General features: G+C 43.5%; 1 protein-coding gene across 2 annotated transcripts in view; it reads right to left on the reverse strand.

Moving 5' to 3' along the window:
• LOC133346572 (serine incorporator 5-like) overlaps nucleotides 1-27,389 on the reverse strand; it is a 55,825-nt gene that overhangs the window by 14,507 nt on the left and 13,929 nt on the right. For both annotated transcript variants that reach the window (XM_061558230.1, XM_061558231.1), the window contains exons 6-7: nucleotides 15,470-15,681; nucleotides 3,412-3,507 (exon numbers count right to left, since the gene is read on the reverse strand). In XM_061558230.1, the coding sequence (XP_061414214.1) occupies nucleotides 3,412-3,507; nucleotides 15,470-15,681 (308 nt within the window). The remainder of the gene's footprint in view (nucleotides 1-3,411; nucleotides 3,508-15,469; nucleotides 15,682-27,389) is intronic.

The raw sequence follows: 27,389 nt of genomic DNA on the forward strand, positions 1-27,389 counted from the left end.
AAGACACAGAAGGTGTCCCGAATTGTAAGTGCCATTAGCGAGCACCTGTTAAGGTTGACATGGCATAATACAAAGGGGCTATGGGCTAGAATCACACCTTATTTACCTGTCTCCCCAGTGATAATATTTACATATTGCACCAGGTACTCATTTAAGGCCACGCCAGGACTAAATTTGGTATCGCTTGCCACCTGAGATAAAATGATAACTGAATATTTTCTGGAATCAAACTCGGCACGCCGAGCTAGCAGCTCAGTGATTTGACCACTACGTTACCACTCCCCAAACACATACACAGCAACAAATAACGATGAATGTCCCCCATGTAGCCTTACCAGGCTGTTGGGGCAAGTACTGTTAGTGAGCAACTATGAAGGCTGGCAAAGCACACGAGGGGGTGGGTGGCCAGTACCATGCACAACCGCCTTTGTCTCCCCAGTGGCGATGTTTACTATGCATCACAGCAGGTACTCATTTGAGGCTGAGTCGACCTAGGGGAGGCCCAGGACTGCTTCAAATAATTGTCACTGGTGTTGGCCGGGAGTAGGAATTTAACTTTTGTCGCCGAGTTCGTAGATCAGCACGCTAACTGCTGCACCACCGCTACACACAGCAACAAAGAAGAACAAAAACAAAGAACCCCCGTATAGCCTTTAACAGACTGTTGGGACAAGTGCTGTTAGCGAGCACCTATGAAAGCCGGAACGGTACACGAGGGGGTGGGTGGCCAGCACCACGCCCGACCGCCTTTGTCTCCCTAGTGGCAATGTTTACACACCGCACCAGGTACTCATTTGAGGCTGAGTCGACCTAGGGGAGGCCCGGGACCGGTTCAGATAATCGTCACTGGTGTTGGCCGTGAGTGGGAATCGAACTCGTGTCGCCGGGTTCATAGCGCAGCGCGCTAACTGCTGCACCACCGCTCCCCACACAGCAACACACACGCAGCCACACACCCACCTCCCTCGACAGACAGATGCTTGTGCTTGTATTTCTATTGTTTACGTTTGTGAGTTTACAAACAGCGGCAGGTCTAGGAACTGGGCCACACGTGTTGCTGTGCATTAGTCAGGGCCCTAATGGGGGCCCAGTGCCACTGGGAACAGGAAGTGTTTTGAGAAAACAACAAACAAGGTAAAACAAACCTCAGTGAAGATGCTGGGGGGGGGGGGAGGGCTAATGAGAGTTGCCGGTTCAGTCACAAGGAAACACAAACACTCTGCTGGTGGAATGTGTACGATTATGTGACCTTAACACCTGAGACCTGTAGCCTCATCACTCTTGCCTTCGAACACATTGTTTCACCAACCCTGTCCTCAAAACTCGCTATCATTGCGTGTATTCAGCAAAAAAATCTTCTAAATATTTAAAACAAAAAAACAAGACCCTGATGGGTAAAAATGTATTATCTATTCTGTCGGTGAGTTTAACCAAAGCGATCAAAGTGTTTGGTGTCCATTTTATAATTCATTTAGTGTTTTTAAATGTTCATTTATGATGAAAACATTAAACTACTTTCAAAATGAAATTTAAAAAAATAATATTGTCATATAATTGGGGAAAAAATATGATGATACTGTGTACGCTTGCAGTTATAAACAAAGTTCAATACAGTTGTATACTACCACGATTTAGTTTTGAGGAACAAATTGGGATAAATGTTTTACGGTACATTCAGGCCATGCCTGGTTGCAAAGGAAATGAGATGTGAAGAGAAGGGAACTGCACTGCCTGTCCGAGTCAATACTCCCTGCTGGGGCTTCTTTTAAGTGTTGCCAGAAGCCCCAAGCCCTCCCTAATGGATTTAGTGGGGAAATATGATCGGGCTTTGATCATGCAGACTTTAGGATTTCTGCTATCTGTGCTGGGCATTTACAGCAAATTACAACAACCGCCTTAATCCGGGCCTTCTGTCTTTAATAGCGCTATTTTGCAGTCGGTCTGACATAAGTGGACATCTAGAAGACAATGATGGCATGGTGAAACTTTCCAATTATGTCTAATTCATCGTAGGATCAGCTGTAAATGAGTTACACTGGCGATGTAAGACATACCCAGCATGGCAACGAATTGTCCTAAACGAATTAACAGCGATTAGAACTGGAGGTAGCGGAGTTAATGTGCACACAGAAGTCAACTGGAGCTGTAAGTGACAAAGATTTCAAAGGGATTTGTGCCGGTACATTGCTCTGCTGCCATGCATATGGAAGGCTTCCCCTTGCCTACTGGAAGTGGAACTAATTTCTATCACGATTGCTAAGCACAGGCCCCAAAGGCCCAAACACCAAATGACGAGCAACAAACAGCACTACTGATGGCTTGATATGTAAAACAAGGTTTCTTGAATTGACAAAAAGAGGCGTGCTTGACCTGCAGCATGGCATGGATGAGGCGGTATATAGATACCCGCTTGCTACTAAATTATTGCCTCTTCTTCTTGGTTCTTTCGGTAAAGTCACGTAGAAGGGAAATAATAAAATAATAAAAATAAAACATAATAAAATACAATTCTCACTGTGAGAAAATAATAAAAATAAAACATAATAAAATACAATTCTCACTGTGAGAAAATAATAAAAATAAAACATAATAAAATAATTCTCACGACGTTTCGGCCACAATGCAAGCAGCCGTCCTCAGGTGTTCTTCACCTACGTGACTTTACCGAAAGAACCAAGAAGATGAATCCCTGCATTCACGAAAGCTTTAAATCGAAATTTATTGTCACTTCATCCTGCTACTTGTAGACCTACGTTTTACCTGCATGTGCAGGTTACATTAAAATTAATGTAAATTGAGGGCAGAAATACAATGAATGAGATGTGACTGATGGGCCCTGATCAATGGCTTACTTACCTCTAAACACCATGCATGTGTAACACCCCAACCCCTGCTTTGTCTTCCACCTTCTCTCATTCAAGTTTGTTTTGTTAAAATGCTCATCTTGATAAAGATTTGCATTCTGCGGTCTCAGATATAAAATCTGACGAATATGCAGAATCTCTTAAGTTTCGGTATGTTTGGTTTATATTCACTATTTTACTAAGGAAATTACACGTGTTGTATTTAAACTATATAATAAAAAGGAATCACAGCTGTGCTTACTGTTCAACAGTGGCTGGCTATCCGTTGGGAAGGCTGGCCCCTGCCATAGTAATGTAAACTTTCCACCGCTGGCTTTCAGCCACCAATGAAGATGACCACCCCTGCCCCCCCCACCATTGCATCTTGGAGACACACACAAGTGGAGAAACACTCAATTGTGCGTTTTTTTACTATGCTTTTGCTGACCATCTGTGTGGTCATTTCACGTGTCTTTGGCGTGCAATGTGAAAGGGACGGACCTCCGCAAGGCCCACGAGTGACATTTGGCCGACGCAGGGCACCGCGTGCGTGCACGCAAGCACTCACCGGTCTCAGCAGGGCGGCTTGTCACGGCGGAGAACGTCAGGTACATGACATAACAGCTGATGATGGATGCCTGCAGCAGTCCGGACCGTGGTTGCCCTGAAAGAACAAGATCGTAACTCGATTACGACAAACGTGCCAATATGCAGTGGGCTTTATGAAACATGCCCGCTGTACTCCATTTATGACTTCATCTGTGTTGAAGCAAACGGTAACGAAATACGTCCTGCGATATTTTTAAGATCACAGTGAACTCCAGCGAAGACACAATGGCATGTGGCGTGCGTATGAATGTTAGGATATTGTAGAAATGCCCTAGGGCTCAGGCAGCAAACCCATAATAAACTCTGAGTGAACTCTTACAGATGAAAAAATGTGGCCAATGCTCATCAAGCAAATGAAAGTCACATCACCAAACAAAACATGAGAAAACATATTTACACTTGATTTGGAGCTTTCGTGACTGCAGGAATTACTATTTGGTTCTTTCGGTAAAGTCACATAGAAAGAAAAAAAAAAGAATATTTACACTTGAGAGCCAATATTGCAGAATATCTTAGCAATAAAAAGTTGTGATGCATGGCAATGAAATTGTGCAAAAAAAAAACATTAGAATAAAGTTTATTTTGAAATGTCCGAAGATATTTATTTTAAAACATAATAAAAAATCTATATATATAAAATCGCGAATCTGTCTGTCTGTCTGTGTGTGTGTCTGTGTATCGGACCATACGCAGTTTCATTGGATGGCGGTTGCCCCTAGCAACGGGTAGCGACGCCTTCGCCGCTTTCATTGGACGGCGGTTGCCCCTGGCAACGGGTAGCGACGCCTTCGCCGCGGGGTGGACGCCATTTTTAATTCCCGTTAAAAATATGCGCACGCATTAACACGCGACTCTGAGGTAAATTCATCAAAGTTTCACGTCCTCTTCACTCCCCCCCCCACCACAATGTGTGCAATTACTATTATAGGGTCGGTAGATTATAAAATTATAGCGATTAGACAGTATTATTGTAGCGTGGGGGGGGGGGGGGGGAACGGCACCCGTACCCAGCCTCAGCCGGGTGGGAAAATCAGGCGAGGCCGGAGGCTCTGCACGGTGCTAGGCCTCGACACTCACCACGAGACTCTGAGGTAAATTCATCAAAGTTTCACCGTCCTCTACAGAGTGGTGAGGGAGGAGAGTGGTGAGGGAGGGGAGAGTGGTTGAGGGAGGGAGAGTGCTGAGGGAGGGAGAGTGCTGAGGGAGGGAGAGTGGTGAGGGAGGGAGAGTGGTGAGGGAGGGAGAGTGGTGAGGGAGGGAGAGTGGTGAGGGAGGGAGAGTGGTGAGGGAGGGAGAGTGGTGAGCGAGGGGAGAGTGGGTGAGGGAGGGAGAGTGGTGAGGGAGTGGAGAGTGGTGAGGGAGGGAGAGTGGTGAGCGAGGGAGAGTGGTGAGGGGATGGAGAGTGGTGAGGGAGGGAGAGTGGTGAGGGAGGGAGAGTGCTGAGGGAGGGAGAGTGCTGAGGGAGGGAGAGTGCTGAGGGAGGAGAGTGGTGAGGGAGGAGAGTGGTGAGGGAGGGAGAGTGGTGAGGCAGGGACAGTGGTGAGGGAGGGAGAGTGGTGAGGGCAGGGACGTGTGAGGGAGGGAGAGTGGTGAGGGAGGGAGAGTGGTGAGGGAGGGAGAGTGGTGAGGGAGGAGAGTGGTGAGGGAGGGAGAGTGGTGAGGGAGGGAGAGTGGTGAGGGAGGGAGAGTGGTGAGGGAGGGAGAGTGGTGAGGGAGGGAGAGTGAGGAGGGAGGGAGAGTGAGTGAGGGAGGGAGAGTGGTGAGGGAGGGAGAGTGGTGAGGGAGGGAGAGTGGTGAGGGAGGAGTGTGGTGAGGGAGGGAGAGCGGTGAGGGAGGGAGAGCGGTGAGGGAGGGAGAGCGGTGAGGGAGGGAGAGGGTGAGGGAGGGGAGAGTGGTGAGGGGGAGAGGGTGAGGGAGGGGAGAGGTGGTAGGGAGGGAGAGGGTGAGTGGGGAGGGAGGGAGAGGTGGGAGGGGGGAGAGTGGTGAGGGAGGGAGAGTGGTGAGGGAGGAGAGTGGTGAGGGAGGGAGAGTGTGAGGGAGGGAGAGTGGTGAGGGAGGGGAGAGTGGTGAGGGAGGAGAGTGGTGAGGGAGGGAGAGTGGTGAGGGAGGGGAGAGTGGTGAGGGGAGGGGGGAGGTGGTGAGGGAGGGAGAGTGGTGAGGGAGGGAGAGTGGTGAGGGAGGGAGAGTGGTGAGGAGGGAGTGGTGAGGGAGGGAGGGAGAGTGGTGAGGAGGGGAGAGTGGTGAGGGAGGGAGAGTGGTGAGGGAGGGAGAGTGGTGGGGAGGGAGAGTGGTGAGGGAGGGGGAGAGTGGTGAGGGAGGGAGAGAGTGGTGAGGGAGGGAGGAGGGAGAGTGGTGAGGGAGGAGATGGTGAGGAGGGAGGGAGTGGTGAGGGGGAGAGTGGTGAGGGAGGGAGAGTGGTGAGGGAGGGAGAGTGGTGAGGGGGGAGAGTGGTGAGGAGGGAGAGTGGTGAGGGAGGGGGAGGGAGTGGTGAGGGAGGGAGAGGGTGAGGGAGGGAGAGCGGTGAGGGAGGGAGAGTGGTGAGGGAGGGAGAGGTGAGGGAGGGAGAGTGGTGAGGGAGGGGGAGAGAGGTGAGGGAGGGAGGGGTAGGGAGGGAGAGTGGTGAGGGAGGGAGAGGGTGGGGGGGAGAGTGGTGAGGGAGGAGAGGTGAGGGGGGGGGGAGAGAGAGTGTGAGGGAGGGAGAGTGTGAGGGAGGGAGAGTGGTGAGGAGGGAGAGTGGTGAGGGGGAGAGTGGTGAGGGAGAGGGAGAGTGGTGAGGGAGGGAGTGGTGAGGGAGGGGGAGAGTGGTGAGGGAGGGAGAGTGGTGAGGGAGGGAGAGTGGTGAGGGAGGGAGAGTGGTGAGGAGGGAGAGTGGTGAGGGAGGGAGAGTGGTGAGGGAGGGAGAGTTGTGAGGGAGGGAGAGTGGTGAGGGAGGGAGAGTGGTGAGGGAGGAGAGTGGTGAGGGAGGGAGTGTGGTGAGGGAGGGGAGAGTGGTGAGGGAGGAGAGCGTTTTGAGGAGGGATCAGCCTCAAAAACGAAGTAACTTGTGTGGCGTAATTAACATCGCCACTGGGGAGACAAAGGCGGCCGGGCGTGGTGGATACAAGTCCCGGGCGAAGCCGGGTAGTACAGCTAGTATATATATATCGGTCATTCTAATTTGACTTACCAAATTAACAATAATTTATTGTTGTGACTTTCTGACTGTTGTTGTAACTTTCTGACCTACCCCTTCTGGACATTTGTAAAAAAAAGCTCCAGGGCTCATCGGATTTCTTCATCATAAATGAAGATTGTGATTATGAATTGAGAACAACCCTGTGAATAACAACACTATGATACACGATATTGGAACAAAAATAGAGAATGGCAGTCATGTTATAAATATTTATTGTGTTTCGTTTTTTATGACTATACGTTAAATGTAAGTGTTTAATTGGATAAAGGCCTCACGGAGCCAAAGTGTTCACTGGACTTGTTTGACCATATTTCACCACACTGGTCAGTACGAGTTGCTGAAGGAGAGGGTCACAAGACCGGTTCAGATATCACTCACCACCAACGTTAACCGTGGCCGGGAATCCAACGCCAACCCTGGGGTTCATGTTGCAGTGCACAAACCAACACACCATCCATGCACTGCTGCTACACTGCTGCACCGCTGCACTTTTAATTTAATTAACAGTAAAATTAACACTTACATTGGGTACATAAGGGAATGTTTGTTTACATACCTGTAGAAATTATCCAAATACAGGCCTATCGGAAACAAAAGAAAATGCCTGGATGTGTAAATCATTGGGCCTAAACAATACTGCCAATGACGACGGTGGTCATCGTGGTCACTTTTAAGAAACCTAATTCACTGTGACTAACAGGATTTAGTACAATAGGGTGCACAGGGCAAAGTGTTCCTGGTGTGAGTCAACCCTCCTGTAATTAAAGCACTCGAGCGGCTAGGGAACAATTTTCTCTCTTTCATTCTTACCCATTGAGGCCACGGAGAGAGACAATTCCTGCAGTTCCGTACCATGTGGCGCTGCGATTATAAAGTGCATTGTTATTTTCCCCATCTCACCATCCCTGCACATTAACATCTAAACTGCGAGACTTCAACAAAGGATGCTGGGGTTAATGGTCTCTGTATTTCACTCCCCTCCCTCCCGACATTTGGGGGGTGGGGGAGGGGAGTGAGATACACAGCCGCTGAGCTCGTCCTTAATTTTGCTTCAAATACAATCGCCCGCCAAGTGTCGCACAGGCAAAGCTTGAACAGGCAGTTGGTATTTTTAAACAAAGTAACCCATAATTGCACGCGATGTAAAAATATACAAAAATAAATTAGTGGCATGACAAATATCTACAAGGCTCTTTGTGAGAAGCACCTCTCAAAGGACCAATGTTAATTTGTTACAGGAAAGACTTAAATGAAATACAGCGGTTCCAACAACAATTCGCTTTCCCCGAGAGGTTCAGTACTTAGAAGGCTCTAAAGAAAAACGGGGAAATGAATAATTACGCATCGGAAAGGATTAAACTCGAGGAGATTAAAGAAAAAAGAGTTTTATGCTGAATCACCATTTTCGCGGCTCATTCACAAACGTGGATTTTGTGCAGGCTTTTCTTACATGTCCCATTGTAGAGACTAACACAGGGTTTTTTTTTTAAACACTACTGCTGTGGAGATTTATGGGAGTTTTATGTCATACCCCACACTCTAGCTTAATTACCTTTTGTACCTAATTTCTATGTGCACAGTATATACAAACTCTGCTAGTGTCCCATATCTTTGGAATTAGGGGTTGAGTTTAATGACAGGGGGTGAAGGACTTTAACCTTTTCATCAAAATCAGTAGAGAAGACAGTCTTCTGCTCATTAGTCACATTGGATGGTCTTTTGATAAACAAACTAAACTGAAACAAAGCAATTTGGACACTATTTGTCAATGTCTGTGAACTGAAACTCCAATTATGAAAGTGTCTGCTTACTGACATGTGATGCTGGTGCTACTCAACTACTTTGCTGTGGTTTTAATCAATGCGGAAGCTTTATGGGTGAATGACCATTTGATGTCTTTTTTGTATGCATATAGAATACGGTAAACATTTGTGAACACTTTCGAACACAATTCAAACAAAGCAAGACATACAAAATTGTCCCACAAAATATCTATACTAAGCATTGCGTAAAGATGACATTTTATTTAAAGACGCAACATAGTCATACATGTATCCGCTGCTGGGTTTTAAAGGGAATCTTAAAATAAGGGACCCAAGTTACATTTAGTGAGAAGTCAGACGGATGACAATTTACTTAAATGTTTATAGAGAGACCCCCGGAATGTGTGTCTTGTCTAGCGGGTAAATGAATGAGAAAGTATATGGGTGTGTAAGTTTGCATATAGCCTGTTGGTTGGTGGAAGGGGATGGGAAGAGATTCCAAATAAATTAAATAAATATATGCACCTGATTAAACCAAACTACAGGTCACCTCCTGGTCGCAAAGGGTCAGACCACACAGGGTCAAAGTGTATTCATCACAGAGGGGCTGTCACTATCCATTGTGCCGCATGGACCCACTAGACGGAGCAGCCAGCCAGTAGTAGTGAAGATGTCAGTGAAGATAGTCGCCGTACATTGAAGTTATAAAGTGTCTAAATACGACGTGCAAGCGCAAACAGTACAAACTCAATAAGACGATGCAATTTATTCAACAAAACTACTTGCGAGGAGTCAATTAATCATTTCACACAGCTGCTGGAAGATTTTTTTGTGTGCTAATTTGGTAATAAACTGATGAAATTGAATGGAAAAAAAAATCACGTGATGTCACTGGTTAGAGTAAGTCATTGTTTGCCAGTGTCACAGCCAAATCCCCACACGATGTCAGTCTGGGGATTGCAGGTCTCACATACACAATACATTAATTTGACAATACACCTGAACGACCAAAGATGATTTCGATTTAAAGCTTTCGTGACTGCAGGGATTCATCTTCTTGGTTCTTTCGGTAAAGTCACGTAGAAGGGAAATAATAAAATAATAAAAATAAAACATAATAAAATTATTCTCACAAAGTGAGAATTATTTTATTATGTTTTATTTTTATGGTTTATTTTTATTGTTTTACGTGACTTTACCGAAAGAACCAAGAAGACGAAAGATGAGTCCAGTTTTCCTTCTACATTTGCACGTATCATTATCGTTTGCCACAGCTCAACAGCAGTAAACGCGAGCAGTACGCACGCTCACTTTCTCTCTTTCTCAGATGTATTTTTGCATGCAATACTCTCCGTAGCCTTTCCGTGTGAAACATACACTATGAAGCCGGAGATGTTATTTTTACAAGTAATAAAACTTTGAGCTGCAGAATTATTTAAAATGAAGTATGGCCCTCTGCAGAGTGGTACAACTCGTGCACCTAAAAGTGGTGGTGACATGGCCCAGCAGCGCCAGTGAGTTTGCCGCTTGTTGGAGGTTCACGGTTCAATACCACTGGCTGCCCTGATTAATACTACAGTTACATTCATCGTAAAAATATACGCCGTCTGCTTCAAAGCAGACAATGAAGATCGTTCGCAAGAGTACGTCATAATGTGCTGGTGTCAAGGTCCAAATGAAAAAAATACCAACATATTGCTCAAATGGAATTACACAAAGTAACCATCGCACCCACCGCAAAAAACTTAGAGGAACCCTCCTGAATGAAGAGTAATGGAGACTCAGTGAGGCTCTCCTAAACATTCAAAAAAATAAAAACCTGAAATGGAAGACACTTTCATGAATATTCCCGAGAAGAATGCTATTTGTTCAACGCTCCCAAACTCCTGCCTCTATGGGGGGCTGTGCAACTGTATCTGGAATGTAACTCGTAACAACGCACAGGGGTATGAATGACACTGCTGATAAAGCAAACAAAATATTGCGGGCTGAAATTCTATATTCAAGAATGTCAACATAATAACACCACATTAATTTTCTCGAATTTAATACTCCATCTATTTACGGTAATTACACACGCTTCAGCGGCGTGTTCCATTTAAATTTTACACGGCCGATAATGGCCGTGTACGGCAGACCATACCAGGGTCCTTCCGGCTCCGCTCCGCGAGCGAGCGCGGCCCCATGCAGCGAGGACGGCGCACGGCCACCGCGCAGATGAAAGTGCAGGTGTTGGGTATCACGTGCATTAGGCCGAAAAGTGGCAGCGGCGGCGGCAGCAGCGGCGGTGCTGAAAGACAGCAATTTGTCCGAAGTCCCGGCAGAACAAGAGGTGATTGTGGTTCGGAGTGGGCTTGTCTAACAAACGCCATAAATCCATCTTTATGTTACGCATCAAGGAGAGTTGCTCAGTCGGACGGGCCAAGGCACAGAAAGGGACTTCTCCAGTGAGAGCCGCCGGGCGGGGTTGAAAGGAGGAACGTCACTGTTGGGTGATCTGCTAATGACGGCCTCGCCATCAGTGGGGAGAACAATGCCACCCTCTGTCTACAGGTCTGCGCTCAGAATAATAAAATTGACATTCCAAAAGCTAACCTGAAGGTATGCACTATAAATATCGCTTGTGCTTTTATAAACACTTTAATCATTCATACAACTTTGTAAAAAGTCAACAACAGTTGTATGAGCTCCTGCCATAGAGTGGGAAATGTGTACCTCTGGTCACTGAAGGAGATCAGCACTGTCGGCAGTACTCTTTGAGCGGTGTGACTCTTTAGCTTGACTTCGGACTACTTTGTTTTTAAACCCATTTTTCAATATACTGCTAAATGAAGTCCTCCTCACCATACCAGTCATTAGGGTTTGTATTATCACACTTCACCACACTGGTTAGTACAATGTTGGTGAAGAGATTGAGGAGCCCAGGACCGGTGCAGATATTACTCATCACTGATGTTAGCCATGGCAAGGAATTGGACTCGGGTCGCCGGGTTCATGGTGCAGCGTGCTAACCACCGTGCCATCACCGGTCTACCCCGCATATGGTGTATACAAATGTAAATGCAAGCGTATATTAAAACACAAATAAACAAATGCACATTTATTTTGGCACCCCCGTGGAGTGAGCAGTGATTGACATGGACATTTCAACAAAATATCAAACAAACAGAAAACACTCCTGAGTTGGGCAGTGGAGCTGTGCCGCTTCTTGCAAACGCAGGCTCGTGTCACGTGCAGAAGCACTCAACATAAACAACAGGAAAAGACGGGGCCAACGCTGGTCACACTGCGCCAACGCTTATGGATTATTTATGACGGTGTCCAGTGAGGCCTGCGCATGGCTAAAATTGTAAGGCACTACATAAACTTTCCACCATTAAATGGAAAACACTGATACGCCATAGATTTATTCGGGACACCTCCTTCAAGTGGTAATGTGTTGGGAGAAGCATTTACAGCTTCGGCACATCGGTCATGTGGGTGGATATGCCATGTGTGCATTAAACATTTCAAGATTTGCGAGAGTGCGTAAAACATTCCAGGCACACACATCTTGTGCTATATATAATTTCAGCCAATCCAGCAAGGATATACTGACTCATTCTGTATGTTGCATTTCTGAGTGTGGCATATCATATACATTTTGTAAATAGATACTCTTTAAAGTACATTTGATTCACTGCCAGTTTAACATTAGTGTAGTAAATTCAATTGTTTGACAATTGTGTTTGACCTGAAGCCATTAACATTTTAACAGTAATCCAACAAGCTAACAGCTGGATAAAGATGCATTTGTTCTGGTTATAAATTAACAGATTTACAAATGTGAACTCACTGAGTTAAAATCTCAGCTTTAAAAACTTCAGTCTGTGAAAGTTGCCCAAACCTTAATGACACATTCTTCTGGGCCTTGATAAGGAGATAATGTAGATTGTGGTGATGTTTTTTTTTTACCAGGTAAGGCCCACTGAGCTATACAGCTCTTTTTCAGAAACGACCTGGCTATAAATGAGAGCACTTGCAGAAGTGGCTTATCATGTGTAAATTTATAACAGCCAAATACAGTAGAACCCCTCTTAATGACCACCCCTGTTAATGACTAATCACTTAACGACGGCCTCCATAGAGCCCAATTTGTTCGCTTAACAACCATTACCCGAAATTTTGATTTAAAGCTTTCGTGACTGCAGGGATTCATATTCTTGGTTCTTTCGGTAAAGTCACATGGAAGGGAAATAATATAAAATAAAACAATAAAAATTCTCACGACGTTTCGACTGCAACATAAGCAATCATCATCATCAGGTGTGAAATCCACAGCAAGAAAATTTGAAAAAAAATAATTATTGCTGTGGATGTCACACCTGATGATGATTGCTTGTGTTGCAGTCGAAACGTCGTGAGAATGTTATTGTTTTATATTTATATTATTTTATTATTTCCCTTCTACGTGACTTTACCGAAAGAACCAAGAATATAACCATTCCCCTGTTAACGACGGACTGTTGTAGGTACAGTAAATATGAATTAATGCATTAATTAACCATGCTTCTTTTAACAGTATGTGTTTATAATGTTGTTAGTATCTTTATGTATTAATATCCATTGTTAAATATTATAAGGTATGTTTTTGGGTGAAAAATGGAAAATGTTGATGCTATAGAAACGACTTAAGCCTTTAACATGTATTTCCAAATCACTTGACAACCGGTTTCGTGGAACCAATTACCGTTGTTAAGAGGGATGCTACTGTACTCTAAATGCATCTATTATAAAATTTTAAGAGCCTTTCAGAAGGCCTGAATAAAAAAAAGTTAAAGAAAATGGACCCCCCACCTCCCCCCCAAAATGTGGCGGTAAAAAGTTGATCCAACAGGTTTACAAAAATTGTCGACTTACCCCAAAAAAAAAAATCACCCCCCACCAAAATATGTATTATTTTGTAGGTATGCATGCCTACACTCTACATACAATATAGTCAGTAGTATCTGCACATATTGGGGGGGGGGGGGGAAGAAGACAACATCAGTGGGAGTGACAAGCGAGACGCAAAGCGTCAAGAAGCCCTCCGCAAGAGCTAGAATGAGATGGATATCGGCCGCCGAAATTCTACAGTTTCTCAATGTGGAGGGAAAAACCGGAGGATTCGGAGAAAAATCCACGCGACCACGGGGAGAACATGTTGCTGGGCTGTACCTATAGAGGTCAGGCAGAGGGATTAAAGGGAAGGTTCCACAGCAATGCTGGACAATTTCAAGCAGCAAGTGATCAAAGCGGGATTACAGCATTGCACCTCCACTAAGAGATGCTGCCCCGTGGGCTCCCGTGGATGGTCGCACACCATTCGCACGCAGGTTTCAAATACAAGCGAGTGCGTACCATGAGCACGTGGAGACACATGCTATATTATATGAACGCAGACATACAAGCTTACATTGTACATTCGTGGGGGAGGGGGGGGGGATAAATGTTGCAGTGTTTAGTTCATCGTGCTATGAACCTTCGATTGCCAGCCGTGGCTAACATCAGTGCTGAGTGATATCCGAACTAGTCCTGTCCTCCCCACCAACCCATACTGACCAGGGTAGTGAGGAATGGTCAAACAACTACCATGGGGTGAAGGTGGCATTCATTCAGCAGCGGATTGACAAAGGGCTGTGATTATTATTACACAACCCATTCACATGGAACAACTTTCAACCTGGCAGCACTATGCACAAAAATATAATATGAACAGAACAAAACTATTTGCCTTAAGTGTCACACTATTTGAGGGTGTGATGATAGCAAGTTATGAAAGACACAGTTATGCAGTTCAAGTGATAAAAATATTAGATCTGGTTGTGAGTTTTGAATGCGTTTATGTAAAATGCACAGAGCATTCACCCACAACAGGTATGGAATAAGTTATAAGATTACCAAAACCCACTGGTCTCTTTCACACTCAGAAATGCAGTGAGGTTTTTTTGTACATAATAGATAGATAAGGCATGAGTCAGAAAAATCCCCAGACCACCAGCAAACATAAATCAACTTGGCACATCCCTGCACATATGTGCTATACGTTATCTCCTAGATGAAACAAGCAGAGAGGCACTTCGAGCCCATCCTTCGTGCAGAGTGACTCACTACAAAAAGTGATGCATCTGCCTAAGAGCACTGTGCACGTGAGTAATTACACTGGATTGTGGGGTGCGTGAATTTACGAGGAAATGGATGGAGGGATTTTTTTTTACAACAGAGCAATTGCTTTACTAATGAAGTGTTTACACTTGACAGAATGCCCTTTGTCACGTCGGCCTCTGAGTGCCTTCTTCATACTTGCCATTTTTCGCCTGTCATGCTGAAGCAACACACAAATATTTGTGCGTGGTCTCTGCAGCCACGTGGCAGTCAATGGCAAGCCTGTCAGGTAAGCGACCTTGCTCCTGAAGTGAGCTTGGAAGAGACCATCGCCAATTCTGTGACAGCACTAGTGGTGCTCGAGTATAAATGCGTTACTTCGTTCTTAAGCAGCCAAGAATGGTTAAGCAGGCCTCAACAGAACAACTTCGGCTCAACTGTGATATCTTCCAAGTATAAATGCTCTGTATTAGAGGTAGCAATTAAAAATATACGTGGAACGCCATTGTATTTCCACATACAAGTAAAATATTTTAGTCCAATGCTCTGTTAGCTTTCAAGACCAATATTATCCAGCAGCAGTTGTTTACACAAGCAAACTCTAGACCGGTTTCTACCTTCTGAGTTTCATCAGCAGTCAGGCTAATTGAACAGATTGTTCTGGGTTTCCAAATGTTATTTGGAAAGAACACTCCCTTTACAGTGTTCAAATTTTGCTTGCTTAAACAAATTCTGCTGGATAATATTGGATTGGAAAGCCAATTGGCCAATGGACTAAAACATACTATATTTATATGTGGAGACAAGACACAAAACAGAGTTCGGTTTATATATGCCATTACCCAGAATGCTCCACAACAACACAATAGTTTTGTCGAAAAATTAAACATCTCTACCATCACTTCACTGCACACACCCCCCCCCCCACACCAAGCATGATATTGCGAGGAACTCACGCTTCTGCACGCAGGGTGAGATGGCGAGCAGCGAGACGACCACGCAGAGGACGAGGTTGAGAGACAGGAGGCCCTTGTTGAGGGCGCAGCCCAACGGGTTCGTGTAGAACACGATCATGAGGGCGAAGGCGGCGATGGCCGCCGCGTAGAAAATCAGCGTGACGGTGATGAGCGCCGCGTACCAGGCCTTGTTCTGCTCGGCACCGGTGAGCCTGGCGAAAGGGCGCAACGGACACACCGATCAGGTCGGTCGGCAAGTCAGGAGGCGAGTTGGTAGGCAGGCAGGTGAGTGGGTAGGCAGGTAGGTAAATATGTAGGAAAATGTCTAGGGGTAGGTAGGTGAGTAGAGATCGACAGCTCGGCAAGTGGGTAGGTAGGTAGAGAGGTGGGTAAATGGGTAGGTGGTAGGGATAGGTAGGCAGGAAGGTGAGTAGTTAGGTCAGTAGATGGGTAGGGAGTTAGGTTTGTATGGATGGTAGGCAGGTAGGGGATTAGGTAGGTACGTGGGTCGAGGTAGACAGGTTAGTAGGTGGAGTTAGTCTAACAAGTACAGCCAGAAAAAAAACATGCAACCTTAGGCCAACGTAGCACATTTACTTGGGAGATCTTTGCAACAAGTAAAAACTATTAAGAATACAATTCAAGTTTTTTTTGTTCATGAGAAACTAGCGCATGCATGTTCTCACAGTATAGGGATAATTTTAACTGACAAGTAAAATTACAAATTACACTAATTATATTTTGGATCAGTGACAATTTTATTGTAACAAGCAGCGGGAAGACAAACAAATCTGGAAGAAAATCAGTTATATTACCTACATAATATGGTAATAATACACGTTAAAAATATTTCACAGAAGCTTCAATAGCACAGCACTCCATGCCAAAGCCGAGAATTAATTACAAGAGGACATCTGGGATTCTCAAAAGGCAAAGTAAAAACATGTTTCGCAACAACTGTACGAATCGAAACGAACAGAAAAAAATGTATACGCCTATGTTTACCTCAAAGCTACTGACCACTCAACTTAATATTGATATTCAATTTCCAACTGCCACAGGACAGAAGACAAAGTGGTGGTTTTTCTGCATTAATAGTTTGCTGCTTCATGGGATAATCAATCATGACGGAAGGATATCCTACTCTCAGACAATGTCTCATGTCTGAACCGCAGAATTGCCAAATTCAAAGCCCTAACATTGGAAGGCTGGCCATTGACAGTGTTTAATGTTTTCTGAACAAAGTAATTGAGTTTTTCTTTTGTACAGAAAACACATTCCTGCGGAGGGAGCTGGTAGGAACGTTGGGTTGCTCGGTCAATGGCGGCGTGGTGTATTCCGCAAATATGTCCGACTGTGAGGGCGGGCACAAGCCGGCGTGAGTAGGTGAAACGTTGAGTTTTATAAGGGCACCACGGGGTGACCAGCCCCTCCCCACCCAGCCCCACCCCTCCCACCCCCCACCCTCCCCACCCTCTACACCCAGCCCATCCCCACCCTCCCCACCCAGCCCATTCCCACCCTCCCCACCCAGCCCCTCCCCACCCTCCCCTCCCCACCCAGCTCCACCCTCCCCACCCAGCCCCTCCCAACCCTCCCCTCCCCACCCAGCCCCTACCTCCCCACCCAGCCCTTCCCCACCCTCCCCTCTCCACCCAGCCCCACCCCTCCCATTTTTGGATGCACGATGGACGGACACAATACTCCCCTGTGGGCTGGTGGAACCCGGTGGTTCCCACCAGTATAAACGTGTAAATAGCTTGTGCTTTACATCCCTTTGTGCGTCCACTGCTGGATAAAGGCCTCCCCGGGTCACGTCAGCCATGGCAATGATGTGACCATACTTGACCATGCTGTTCAGTGTGGTGAAAGTATGGTGTTGTGAAGTAGGATGGAGGGGGAGTCCAGGATGAGTTCAGATATCACTGGCCACTTACATTAGCCATGGCTGGGAATCAACTCAGGAGGCTAGGTTTCTAGTGGAGTGTGCCAACTATTACTCCATTGCTCCATTACATGTCATTTAAAAATATATTTTTTTAATACTGTATCATAATACAGGATCTAGTACAGCAACTTCTTATAGATTTTATTTGTGTGGAGAGCCACTTTTATGCACTCATAGGCAAGGGTATTTCCAGACAATTGCAGTGTTATACCCAGTTCATGCTTGGAAATGCGACTATCCTGGTCTCTTGAGTACTTACTTGATTAAGCAAGTAAACTTGGCTTATCGTATCAGAAAAACAGGCAAGAAGTTGGACAAATATCTGAAGCAGATCGCTCCTAACATATATCTTGAGACTCAAGTCCGAATCTCCTAGGCACATTCTATTTGAGTAAACATTACGGTTAATTTAAGACGTACTGGGAGACAGTAGCCTTCGAGGCCCACCTGTTTCGTGTTTTTATGTCACCTTAAACCCAACTAATACTCTCCTCTATGTGAAATGCACATCATTAATTTGAATTTCCTAGGTAAATTATGTAAAAATGTGTTCATTTAAGATGTACTGTGCATGTCTTATAATGTGCAAACGTTGTAATTTGTTATGTCATTATTCATTAATAAATCTGGTCCAGTAATGCAAACACTGGCTATTTAAGACAGCTTAAAAGATAACAATAATTATGAAATAAACGAATGTAATACCTTAGGTGATATCAGTCTTAGAAACACACAGCAGCAGGCTGTGCATAGAGGTAAGGTTTGGACTTCAACAATAACTCCACGCTTGCACTGGATTTTTCCTGGGTCTGCTTTTCGTCATGCTCCCCGTTTACATTTTAAAGACGGCGTCAAGTATAACACGGCTTGACCACAAGCTCTTAGCTGACAGAAACTCGGTGCAAATGCAGGTTCATGCAACAGATTCCAAGATTCCACTTTTATTTAAAAGCTCGTTCCACAAACAGGTAACAACTGTGCCAACCCAGCATGCCAATCGCACTGGAAATGTTCTCCTACCTTTAGTTGAACCTCAAAAAGCACCTCAACAGAACGTACCCTGTTATTAAATGCTGTTAACGATGCCAAAGTAGAAACACTTAATGCTAACTCTCTGCTTCTCTTATGCAATCATAACACCCACAATGGCCGACTGGCAGTTTTAATGATGGAATGGTCACTTTACGTTTTATTCAACAGAAAAAAGGACAACATATTGTAAAACGTTAAGTGTTTCCACTACAGAAAAACGATTGCGAGGTCATTTTCACAGACATCACAAGTTCCCACTGCCCTGCAAAAGTCAGAAAACAAATAAAATGGGTTGCTTGTTTATGAATTCTTCTCCAAAAATTTGACAAAGCATGATGCGATGACTTTTTAAAGTTGGGATGTACCCACTATATTATTAAACAGGAACAAGTCCAGAAATACCAGTCAAGAGTTGAGAAAACTTGACATGCCAGTCGATCATTATTCTTTTTTACTTGTATTTTATATATACAACAAAGGCCACAATGGATCATTTGTGAGTGACTTTTTAAAGCTCTGTGCCAACATAAAAAGCCTATAGTACTACTGGGATGTTATCTATTCCTCTCTTAGAGGTTTAACCTTTACTGATAACACAAAACAAAGCCAATCAAGCCATCTGGTGTGTTCTATACATTTTATGACTCAAGCTACCAGTCTCAAGTTAATTTGGGCTTCTATCCAAAGAAAATCAAAACAGGGCTTTAAAAAAATGCCTAAACACTTTGGCTACCAATGTTGTGTCGCCCGTGTTTGGATGGACAGCAGTAAACACTGCACTGCTATTCGTGCCAGAGTCGGAATGCAATCTACAAACACTGCATTTAAGCACATGTCACCACTGCCTCTGCCACCATACTGGTTACAGGCAACTTGTTCTGAGCTTTGCTGATCCTTTCAACACAAACTACAAAGAATGCAGGAACAATACACTGGCTTGTGGAATCCATTACATAACCGCATGTGTAGTATCTATTCATATTTATGTTGTATAATATAGTAGACATAAAGTAATTTGGCTTGGATCCCTCAGAAGGCCAATGCCTTTCCAAGTACTGAGCAGCACTGCTGGGCTGAAATCTGGTTCAACAAAAGGTACTCTGGTATTGGGAGTTGATGAGCTCAAATTACAAATAATTGCTCACAAAAATATATTATAGTACATTATGAAAAGGTACAATTTAGGACCATGATAAATGGCAACAGCATGGCGAGGCCTTAATCCAGCAGTGGATTGATATTGTCTGATTATGATTAGCCCATGTTGGTTAATAAGGATGTGTTTTATTCCAAAATAATTTCTGTGGTGACACCGTCTGGAGCCATTTTGACATGATGCAATGCTCAGCAGACTGAGGAAGTTTCAGAAGGGTGTCCTCTGCACCTTGTGAAACGACGAACATGAACATTTCATTCACTAAAAATCTAAATGTGTATATGTATTCATTCAAAACATCATGTAGCCAAATGTTGCCCCTCATCAACCATAAATGTATGCACTGCTGAATGAAGGCCTTTCCACGTCGTCACCATCTCTCTCAGTACTGTGCCTGAGCCGATTAAATGTCTCCATCATTTGGCTGTCATTGAATCTCCAGTCTAGTTCATTGGTTATGATTACTTGTTGCGATACGGCCTGGTCAAGCCCACTTACTTTTGAAAGTAAAACATCTCTCAATTGCATTTGTTTTCTGTGAACAGTAAACCTCAATCACTGTACATTTTGGCTAATTTCCACCGATGGGAAATTATTGGTTGGCTATGCACATGAGCAGGCACAACAGCATTTTTATTAATCCTGGACGGACCTCAAAGAGGCCCTCACAGGGCAGAGATCAAACAAAATTGCAGCAAAGTATGTCACTTCATTACAAGTGATTGCAACATGTTGGTACACAAGCACAGATTAGTTAGTACAAGTAATACACAATTAGTAGACTCAATGTTGCTAACCGAAACATAAAATAACAAGATATGTAAATAAAATGTCCACATAGCATTGTGCAAATGTTGCTAAAAGCAAGGTGACTGCATACATCAAACTTGTGTGTTTTTTATTGCTGTAATTTACTTGTGGCAAACATCTCCTTTTGGATTGGTTTCAAATGTGTCAGAGCATTATTACTTTTAAAAAACGTCGGTATTAATTTAAAATTTCTGTTATGTAATCACACAAAGTGAAGTAGAAGGATGGGGTAGAACGTGTAAATGTGACGTTCAACATTTTAAAGATGTATAGAAAAAATATATACTATAAGAACATTTTGAAGCAAACAAATGCGGTGCTCATCTAGAATGGCCGATTATATATTTTAAAAAAAAATCATAAAATACATGCTGCCAATGGCGATGAACAATTATACGTTATGTTTCAAATACAGTCTAGTGTAACCCGGATGGTGTCAAGGCATTGGGCCATCAATAGCAGACTGCCTAGTGAGTCTGGCAATGGTCCTCTAAGAAATTATAAAAAACCATCTCACTAACCTACTGCTGCACTCAACTGAACAGCCTCGCCACATTGCAAGCCAGACAGGCAAGCCACAAAACCCACCACCCAAAGTCAACCTCACCAAGCCACTCAGTCTCCCCACCAAACCACAAAGTGCAACCATACTGTGTGCATTTTCCTGTAAAAGGCACCCCACTATTATTGTTAAAAATAAGACCTGCAGAAACAGGCTTTTTGTTTTACTCGATGGGTTTTCGCCATTGTGTTTTCGAGTTGCACTGCGTGTTGTTCAGCACAATCGTCCCCCATTTCGCTCAACGTGCCGAGAGCTCCTTCAGGAATTGAATTGCTCCGAGCACGTGGGGCAAAACGTCGGACATCATGGTACAACGTCAAAAGCGCATCTAACAACCAGACTTGTTTAGTACACAGTTCTGTATGTTACATAGGCACATGTACACACATGAGAGAATTGCCTATGCCATAGAAATGTGGATATTTTTTTACTCCTGGATTGGGATCACCAAGAGATGATGTCAAGACAGTAATATGCTAGTTGTAAAAGGAGATTCTTGACTCGCAGGAGATCTGTTTCTGTAAAGGATATATATGTGAATTAGGTCCAGGAAGACCCTGGCACCATGCAGAGTAGCTTGCTTATGACATTTGTGCAAGGTGAAATGGAGCCCGGGGTGTGATCATCTCCCAGTATCACTGAAATTACTGCAAGAGTATTATTATTATCATGGCTGGTAGAGTGAAACCATTATAGCAGCAAGCTCATCCTCCTCAGGTATTGAAAGGGTCCTAGTCAACAGTCACTCCAAACATAATCCTAATGGGATCACAATGAGTAGTGGCTGGTCGACAACAATTTTGGAAAGTCAAGAGTGGCTAGACTATGGAATTTAGTATTCCGTCCTATAGGATTATGGAATTTGTTACTGGTTTAAAACTGACAACAAATACAAAACGTAATTCATGTTCAAAATTGCACATTCAAGCAGTGACATTTACATTCATAATTATTTTTTATTCATGCATACATAAGCATGTTCTTACTGGAATGACAATAATGTGCCAGAATTTCTTGAATCTCAGCTAGTCGCATTTGACATGAAACACTGTCACCTGGAGCAGATGTCCCATTGACTGCGCTGAATTGTATTATTTGTTTAGGAAATGTTGTATTTCCATTTTTGCTGCAGATGTGTCTATGATTCCCGCATGCATGCAAACATGTTATTTTGGTATAAAGCTAGTTCACAACTTCTATACATTTACAAAGATTGAATAAAGTAGAGGACCCTCACTGGCCACGATAAGAGATTTAGTTACAAATTGATTTTTACATGTATATCAAAATACAATGTACTAAAACCAGGTAAGTATGTATGTTGAACTTCTTTCGCACTGTACGTAGCCAACCGTCCCCCCGGAAAATTCGTTGAAACGTTGTTATTTAAGGTCGCGATTCATTAGAAAATTTGAATTAATGTCATAGCCTCCAGTGGATTAACGGGTCACGTGAACTCAATCCATGCTACATGAATGATAAAACACATAACATCTTAAAAATACGATTTGATGCATATTTCGTGAGCTGAAGAATCAATAACATGCGATAATCATTGCGCAGTCCATGTGGACAATAAATGTAATAATATACACGAGCAGACGTAATGCCTCCTTCCCACATTGGTCTCTTCGCATCAAAAATGTCAGTATACTTTTTGCACGTAAAATAAACCTTATTTAATCCAAAGCATGTTAAACTACCTAAAGAGTTTTAGCAACTTCATTGCACAAAGTAAGGCTCTCAAATAAACACCAAGAAGAGAGATCCGGATGAGCTTGGCTCTTCGATACCTATTGTGGTCAATTAAATATCCGTAGCAACGGGTAGAGGGATGTGGTTTTTCAAGATAAAAATAAATAAAACTCCATGGACCATACTGACATCGATTATATTTAAAGGTGTGGCTGAAGTTAAACAGAGCTGAAGTTGGACAAAAACGGAATGGTTACATCATGTGCGAGAACAAGACTGGTGGGACGTGAACGCAGCGTATAAGTGACTTGGGAAAGCATATTCTCTAAAGTGATTAGCAGAACTTACCATCCTCCAGCTAATGACGGGAGGTACTGAATGAATGGATCAGGTGGACTTAGTTCTGGGTACCAAACAATGGATCCTGCTGTTGAAGAGTAAAATGCATGGCCTCAGATAATGTACATGGCATAAGCAGCCACTGCCCAAATTATCACCACTGGTAAAATGTGATCAGCCACACCAGTAAAACGCGATCAACTACAAATGGAAGCATTCCATCACTTCTTGGTCATGGTAGCAAGACATTTTATTCAAATAAATATATACCTCTGTATAGCCTTTAATTTGACAAGTCAATTGCAGCATTACCTGGCTCATCATCCTTCTGTTATTTTGGGATATTGTAATTGCAGGATTAGCAACAAAGACAGGGATGAAAGCTTACTGCCGACATAATGCCAAATGACATTTGCCATTGTGAAGGTGGGTAACATTTTTCGATTTAAAGCTTTCGTGACTGCAGGGATTAATCTTCTTGGTTCTTTCGGTGAAGTCACGTAGAAGGGAAATAATAAAATAATACAAATAAAACATAATAAAATAAAATTATCACGACGTTTCGGCCACAACTTCATCACAGGTCTGGACATTTTGTAATATGGTGGGGAGGGCAGCAAAGAAAAGCAGAACTTTGGTCACACGACAGTCAAATCCTACTCCTGAACTAAAAATTCCATTCATTCATTTCGATTTAAAGCTTTGCGGACTGCAGGGATTCATCTTCTTGGTTCTTTTGGTAAAGTCACGTAGAAGGGAACAAATAAAATAATAAAAATAAAACATAATAAATGTTTGATTTTTATTATTTTATTTCTTCCCTTCTACGTTGATGTAGAGTTGTACAATTTCGTAAACGTGATTAAATATATTAGGTCTGATAAAGCAGTACCATGTTTTCCTCAATGAAGCAGTACCTAATTGTAAGCAACATTTGGTGGAAAGCCCTCTAAGTAGTACACACTTGGCATGAAGTCAACAGAAATTGTTCTGTGGAGAGACTAGTTTTTGCCATAGAAAAACTTAATTTCCACAATCGGTACCAGCTGACACATGTTTGAGAATGGAGAGACTGCATCACACATAGCAATTTGGCGATGTATTTGAACCCACGACATTTGACAAGCTAGCATTGTTACACGTTTGGTAACATAATACCAAAACGGTACAAAGTACCATGATCATAATGCTCAATTTAAATAAATAAAATCGTGCATTAGAACATCGCAGGTCAAACACCAGACATTCCTGTGCACGGCACTGACAGGAGTGCAGAAAACTCCGCTGTCAGTTCCCGTGTGAATGCAGCCTCCTCTACCGATTCTCCTGAGGAATCTGTAAAGGGAAAGTCAGCTCTGCGGTGGGTGAATGCGAGCAGACATAAGGTCACGTTCAGGATTGCTGGTGATCCGTTTCGAAGCGGCCAACATGGGTTGTGTTTCCAATTAAAATAGTATCGTAACAACTCGAACAATCACACCTACAACTGACTGCGATGGGGATTAGACAGCATGAATGTAACCGGGTGCCCTCATTGTCAGGCAGCGGAGTTGCTCACGACAGGGCTGCTTGCCCTCGAGCCCACCTACGGCGGCGAGAGGCGCCTGTGTGTGGCATGGCGCCTGTGATGCAGTGACGGTGTGGAGAAAAAAAAATCTGAAATGACAGACTAATTTCTTGGCCTTAGTTCATAAACCACAAATATTTTTTAAAGTACAGGGTGGCCTTTCTCACGCGGCAAGCCTACGTTCCACAGTTGGTCACGTATATAATTGAGATTTATTTTTTAGCAATGTTTAAAATAAAAACCCACAATCAACACAACAAAGCAGCACGTTTTGGCAGTGCTAAAGCTAATATTCTGTGGATTTGTAGGAGTGCTTTTTGAAAATTTCCCTATTTGCTGAGCCAATGCTTCAGTGCAATGCCTTATGGGCTGATGGTGATCTGTACTGATAAATGCACAACCCTGAGATGGTATCACAAACAACATTGTGGGTTGCGCAGGCACATTTTTGGCATCATAAAACACTTTTGACTGGATATTTTTTCTTTTTTTTGTTTACCATCTTGTTTTGTTTAAAGCACAGTAACTATATTTTCAGCGAAGGAAATAATACTTTTCTTTGAATTTCAGAGAACATTTTCACTTTACCATTGAGATGTTCAGCCAATTCCATTAATGGGTGTTTTTGGCATGTGGGTGGAAACTGGAGTTGACTGGAGAAGACCCACACACACGCATTAAGGCTGTCACACTCAAAGCACTGCACAGATAGATTAATTAATCCATTTCTAGACTGCCATTCTCTGGGAACCTCAATGCCTATTTTGTTTATTACTGAATACATGTATGTTTTTACTGTTAATGTGATTAAAAGTACCTGACCATATGCCTTGTGTTAATTTTTGGAATAATGGAGGTTGGCTTTGAAGATACCGCTTCCCAGCTTGGCATGCATTTTAAAAAGTCTAAGCATTGTATGTTGGACAAAATGCAGAACAGAATTCATCCTCTATCTGCATATTTAGAGGGAAGAGTTAAATATTTTTCAAGTATTTTTCAGAGGCCACTGAAAAACAATGCAAGTGAAGCCACAACTGTAATTTTCCCCACGCATTATGACAGTACACAAAGATCTTCCTTTTGTTGGAGATGAAGCAGTCAAATGTCTCTAAACAAGCACCCCAACATAGACTAATGGCATTATTGCAATCACGCGAGACAAAATATATTTTAAGCTCACGTTTGCATGCTAATAGAAGACAGATTTTGGAGGGCTATTAGAAGTGACCTTTGCCCCCTGCATTTTAAGCAGGAACTTTGTTTTGCAGGATTATGGTTTAGAACACTTCACAGAGTGCCTTCTGCCGATTAAGGCAGATTTCGGCCCCCTTCTTTAGCAAGCCTAAAGCAGATTTGTACACGAAGGTGGAGCCAAGCTGGCAGTATGTTTGGAAAATCCATAGCTTGTATCATTCCTTAAAACACCTCCATGCTGTCAATAATGATGGTAATGTACTTCTTACTGTACATTTTTCTGTCATCTAGACTCAAACCCTTTTGTGTTTTGCACATTCCCGGATGACTAAAAAATACATATACTATTTAAGAACCAGTATGCTTTGAAAATCAAAACACACCGTGCAAATACTGTACAATCATTCGGTGTTAAGCCTACAATGGTCCACACCTTACAAACATTTCAAGAAATAAGGCAGGAAATATAATCGATCAGATTACACTAGCGGAATATCACAATCACTCTAAAGAAAAATAAATAGACTCGGGATGGAATATGGCATTGTAATGGAACAGCAGGCAACAAAAGGGGAGCACGATTTCAGGAGGAAACAGATATTGATGCCAGGGGTCTATGGAAGTGAATTTAACAGCAGCTCCATAGGACTAAGGGTAGTGGCAAGTTTGGCTCCACACATGGCCTAAAGCAGGTGGCCTTTATCTTTAAATTATCTATTTAGACATGAATAGTATTTATATCACCACATTTATTTAAATGTAAAGACATTGACTACCGTTAAACAGCAGGGGCACAGTTTACTGCAGGTGCATGTTGGAAGCACCTTCAAGAGCCATAAATTACAAAGAACCCTTAATACTTAAATAAACTATAATGAAAAGGTAACACCTCCATGCTGCGGCATCTATAATCCCAGAAAGAACACTGGAATTATTCCGATGAATTACGGAGAAATGTAAGCACTCAAGACATAAAGCACCAGAAAAATATTTAAAGCATCTTTATAGCTAATTTGTTTATTTACCAACCGGTTTCAATTGCTTTAACCAGGTGGCTTTGGTGCATGCACAGCTGAGATATCACAATTGATCTCATTACCAATTACGTGTCTGTTATTTTAGCCCATATGCTTTCTCATCACATAAATGCAGTCCAGAGGGTCGTGCAGTTTCATTTTATTAACTTTAATAACGTCGTAGTGTGTTCTGGTGTTCTTTATAAAGAGGCCAGTTTATTCGTTGTTTTTATTCCACTTGGTCAATGTGGACAGCACCTTCACTAACAAAGGCCTGCTCTTGTAAGGAGCGCGGACGGCTCATGAGAGAAAGCACAAGGCACTCTCTACGTTGTGTGATCCAATGCCTGGAATGCATTATCACAGCGAGCAGAGTCACACTTATGAACCCCAGACTCCAAACAGAGCCACGTAACCTCTGGACCAGTAAGCGCGAGCAAGTATCTCACTGTGGAGAGCCCATTAACAAAAAAAACCATTAGGGAATAATTCTCGGAACGTGCGGTCATCAGGAAGGCCAGGCGTGTGCAGAGGAAAGGCACCGTGCAGGGGTGCGAGCACTGAGCCTGTGCGCCCGAACCGGAACCTAAATTTCTAGTTT

The sequence above is a fragment of the Lethenteron reissneri genome, chromosome 24, assembly GCF_015708825.2.
Source record: "Lethenteron reissneri isolate LAM-NWPU_2019-01 chromosome 24, ASM1570882v1, whole genome shotgun sequence".
Lineage (NCBI taxonomy): Eukaryota > Metazoa > Chordata > Hyperoartia > Petromyzontiformes > Petromyzontidae > Lethenteron > Lethenteron reissneri.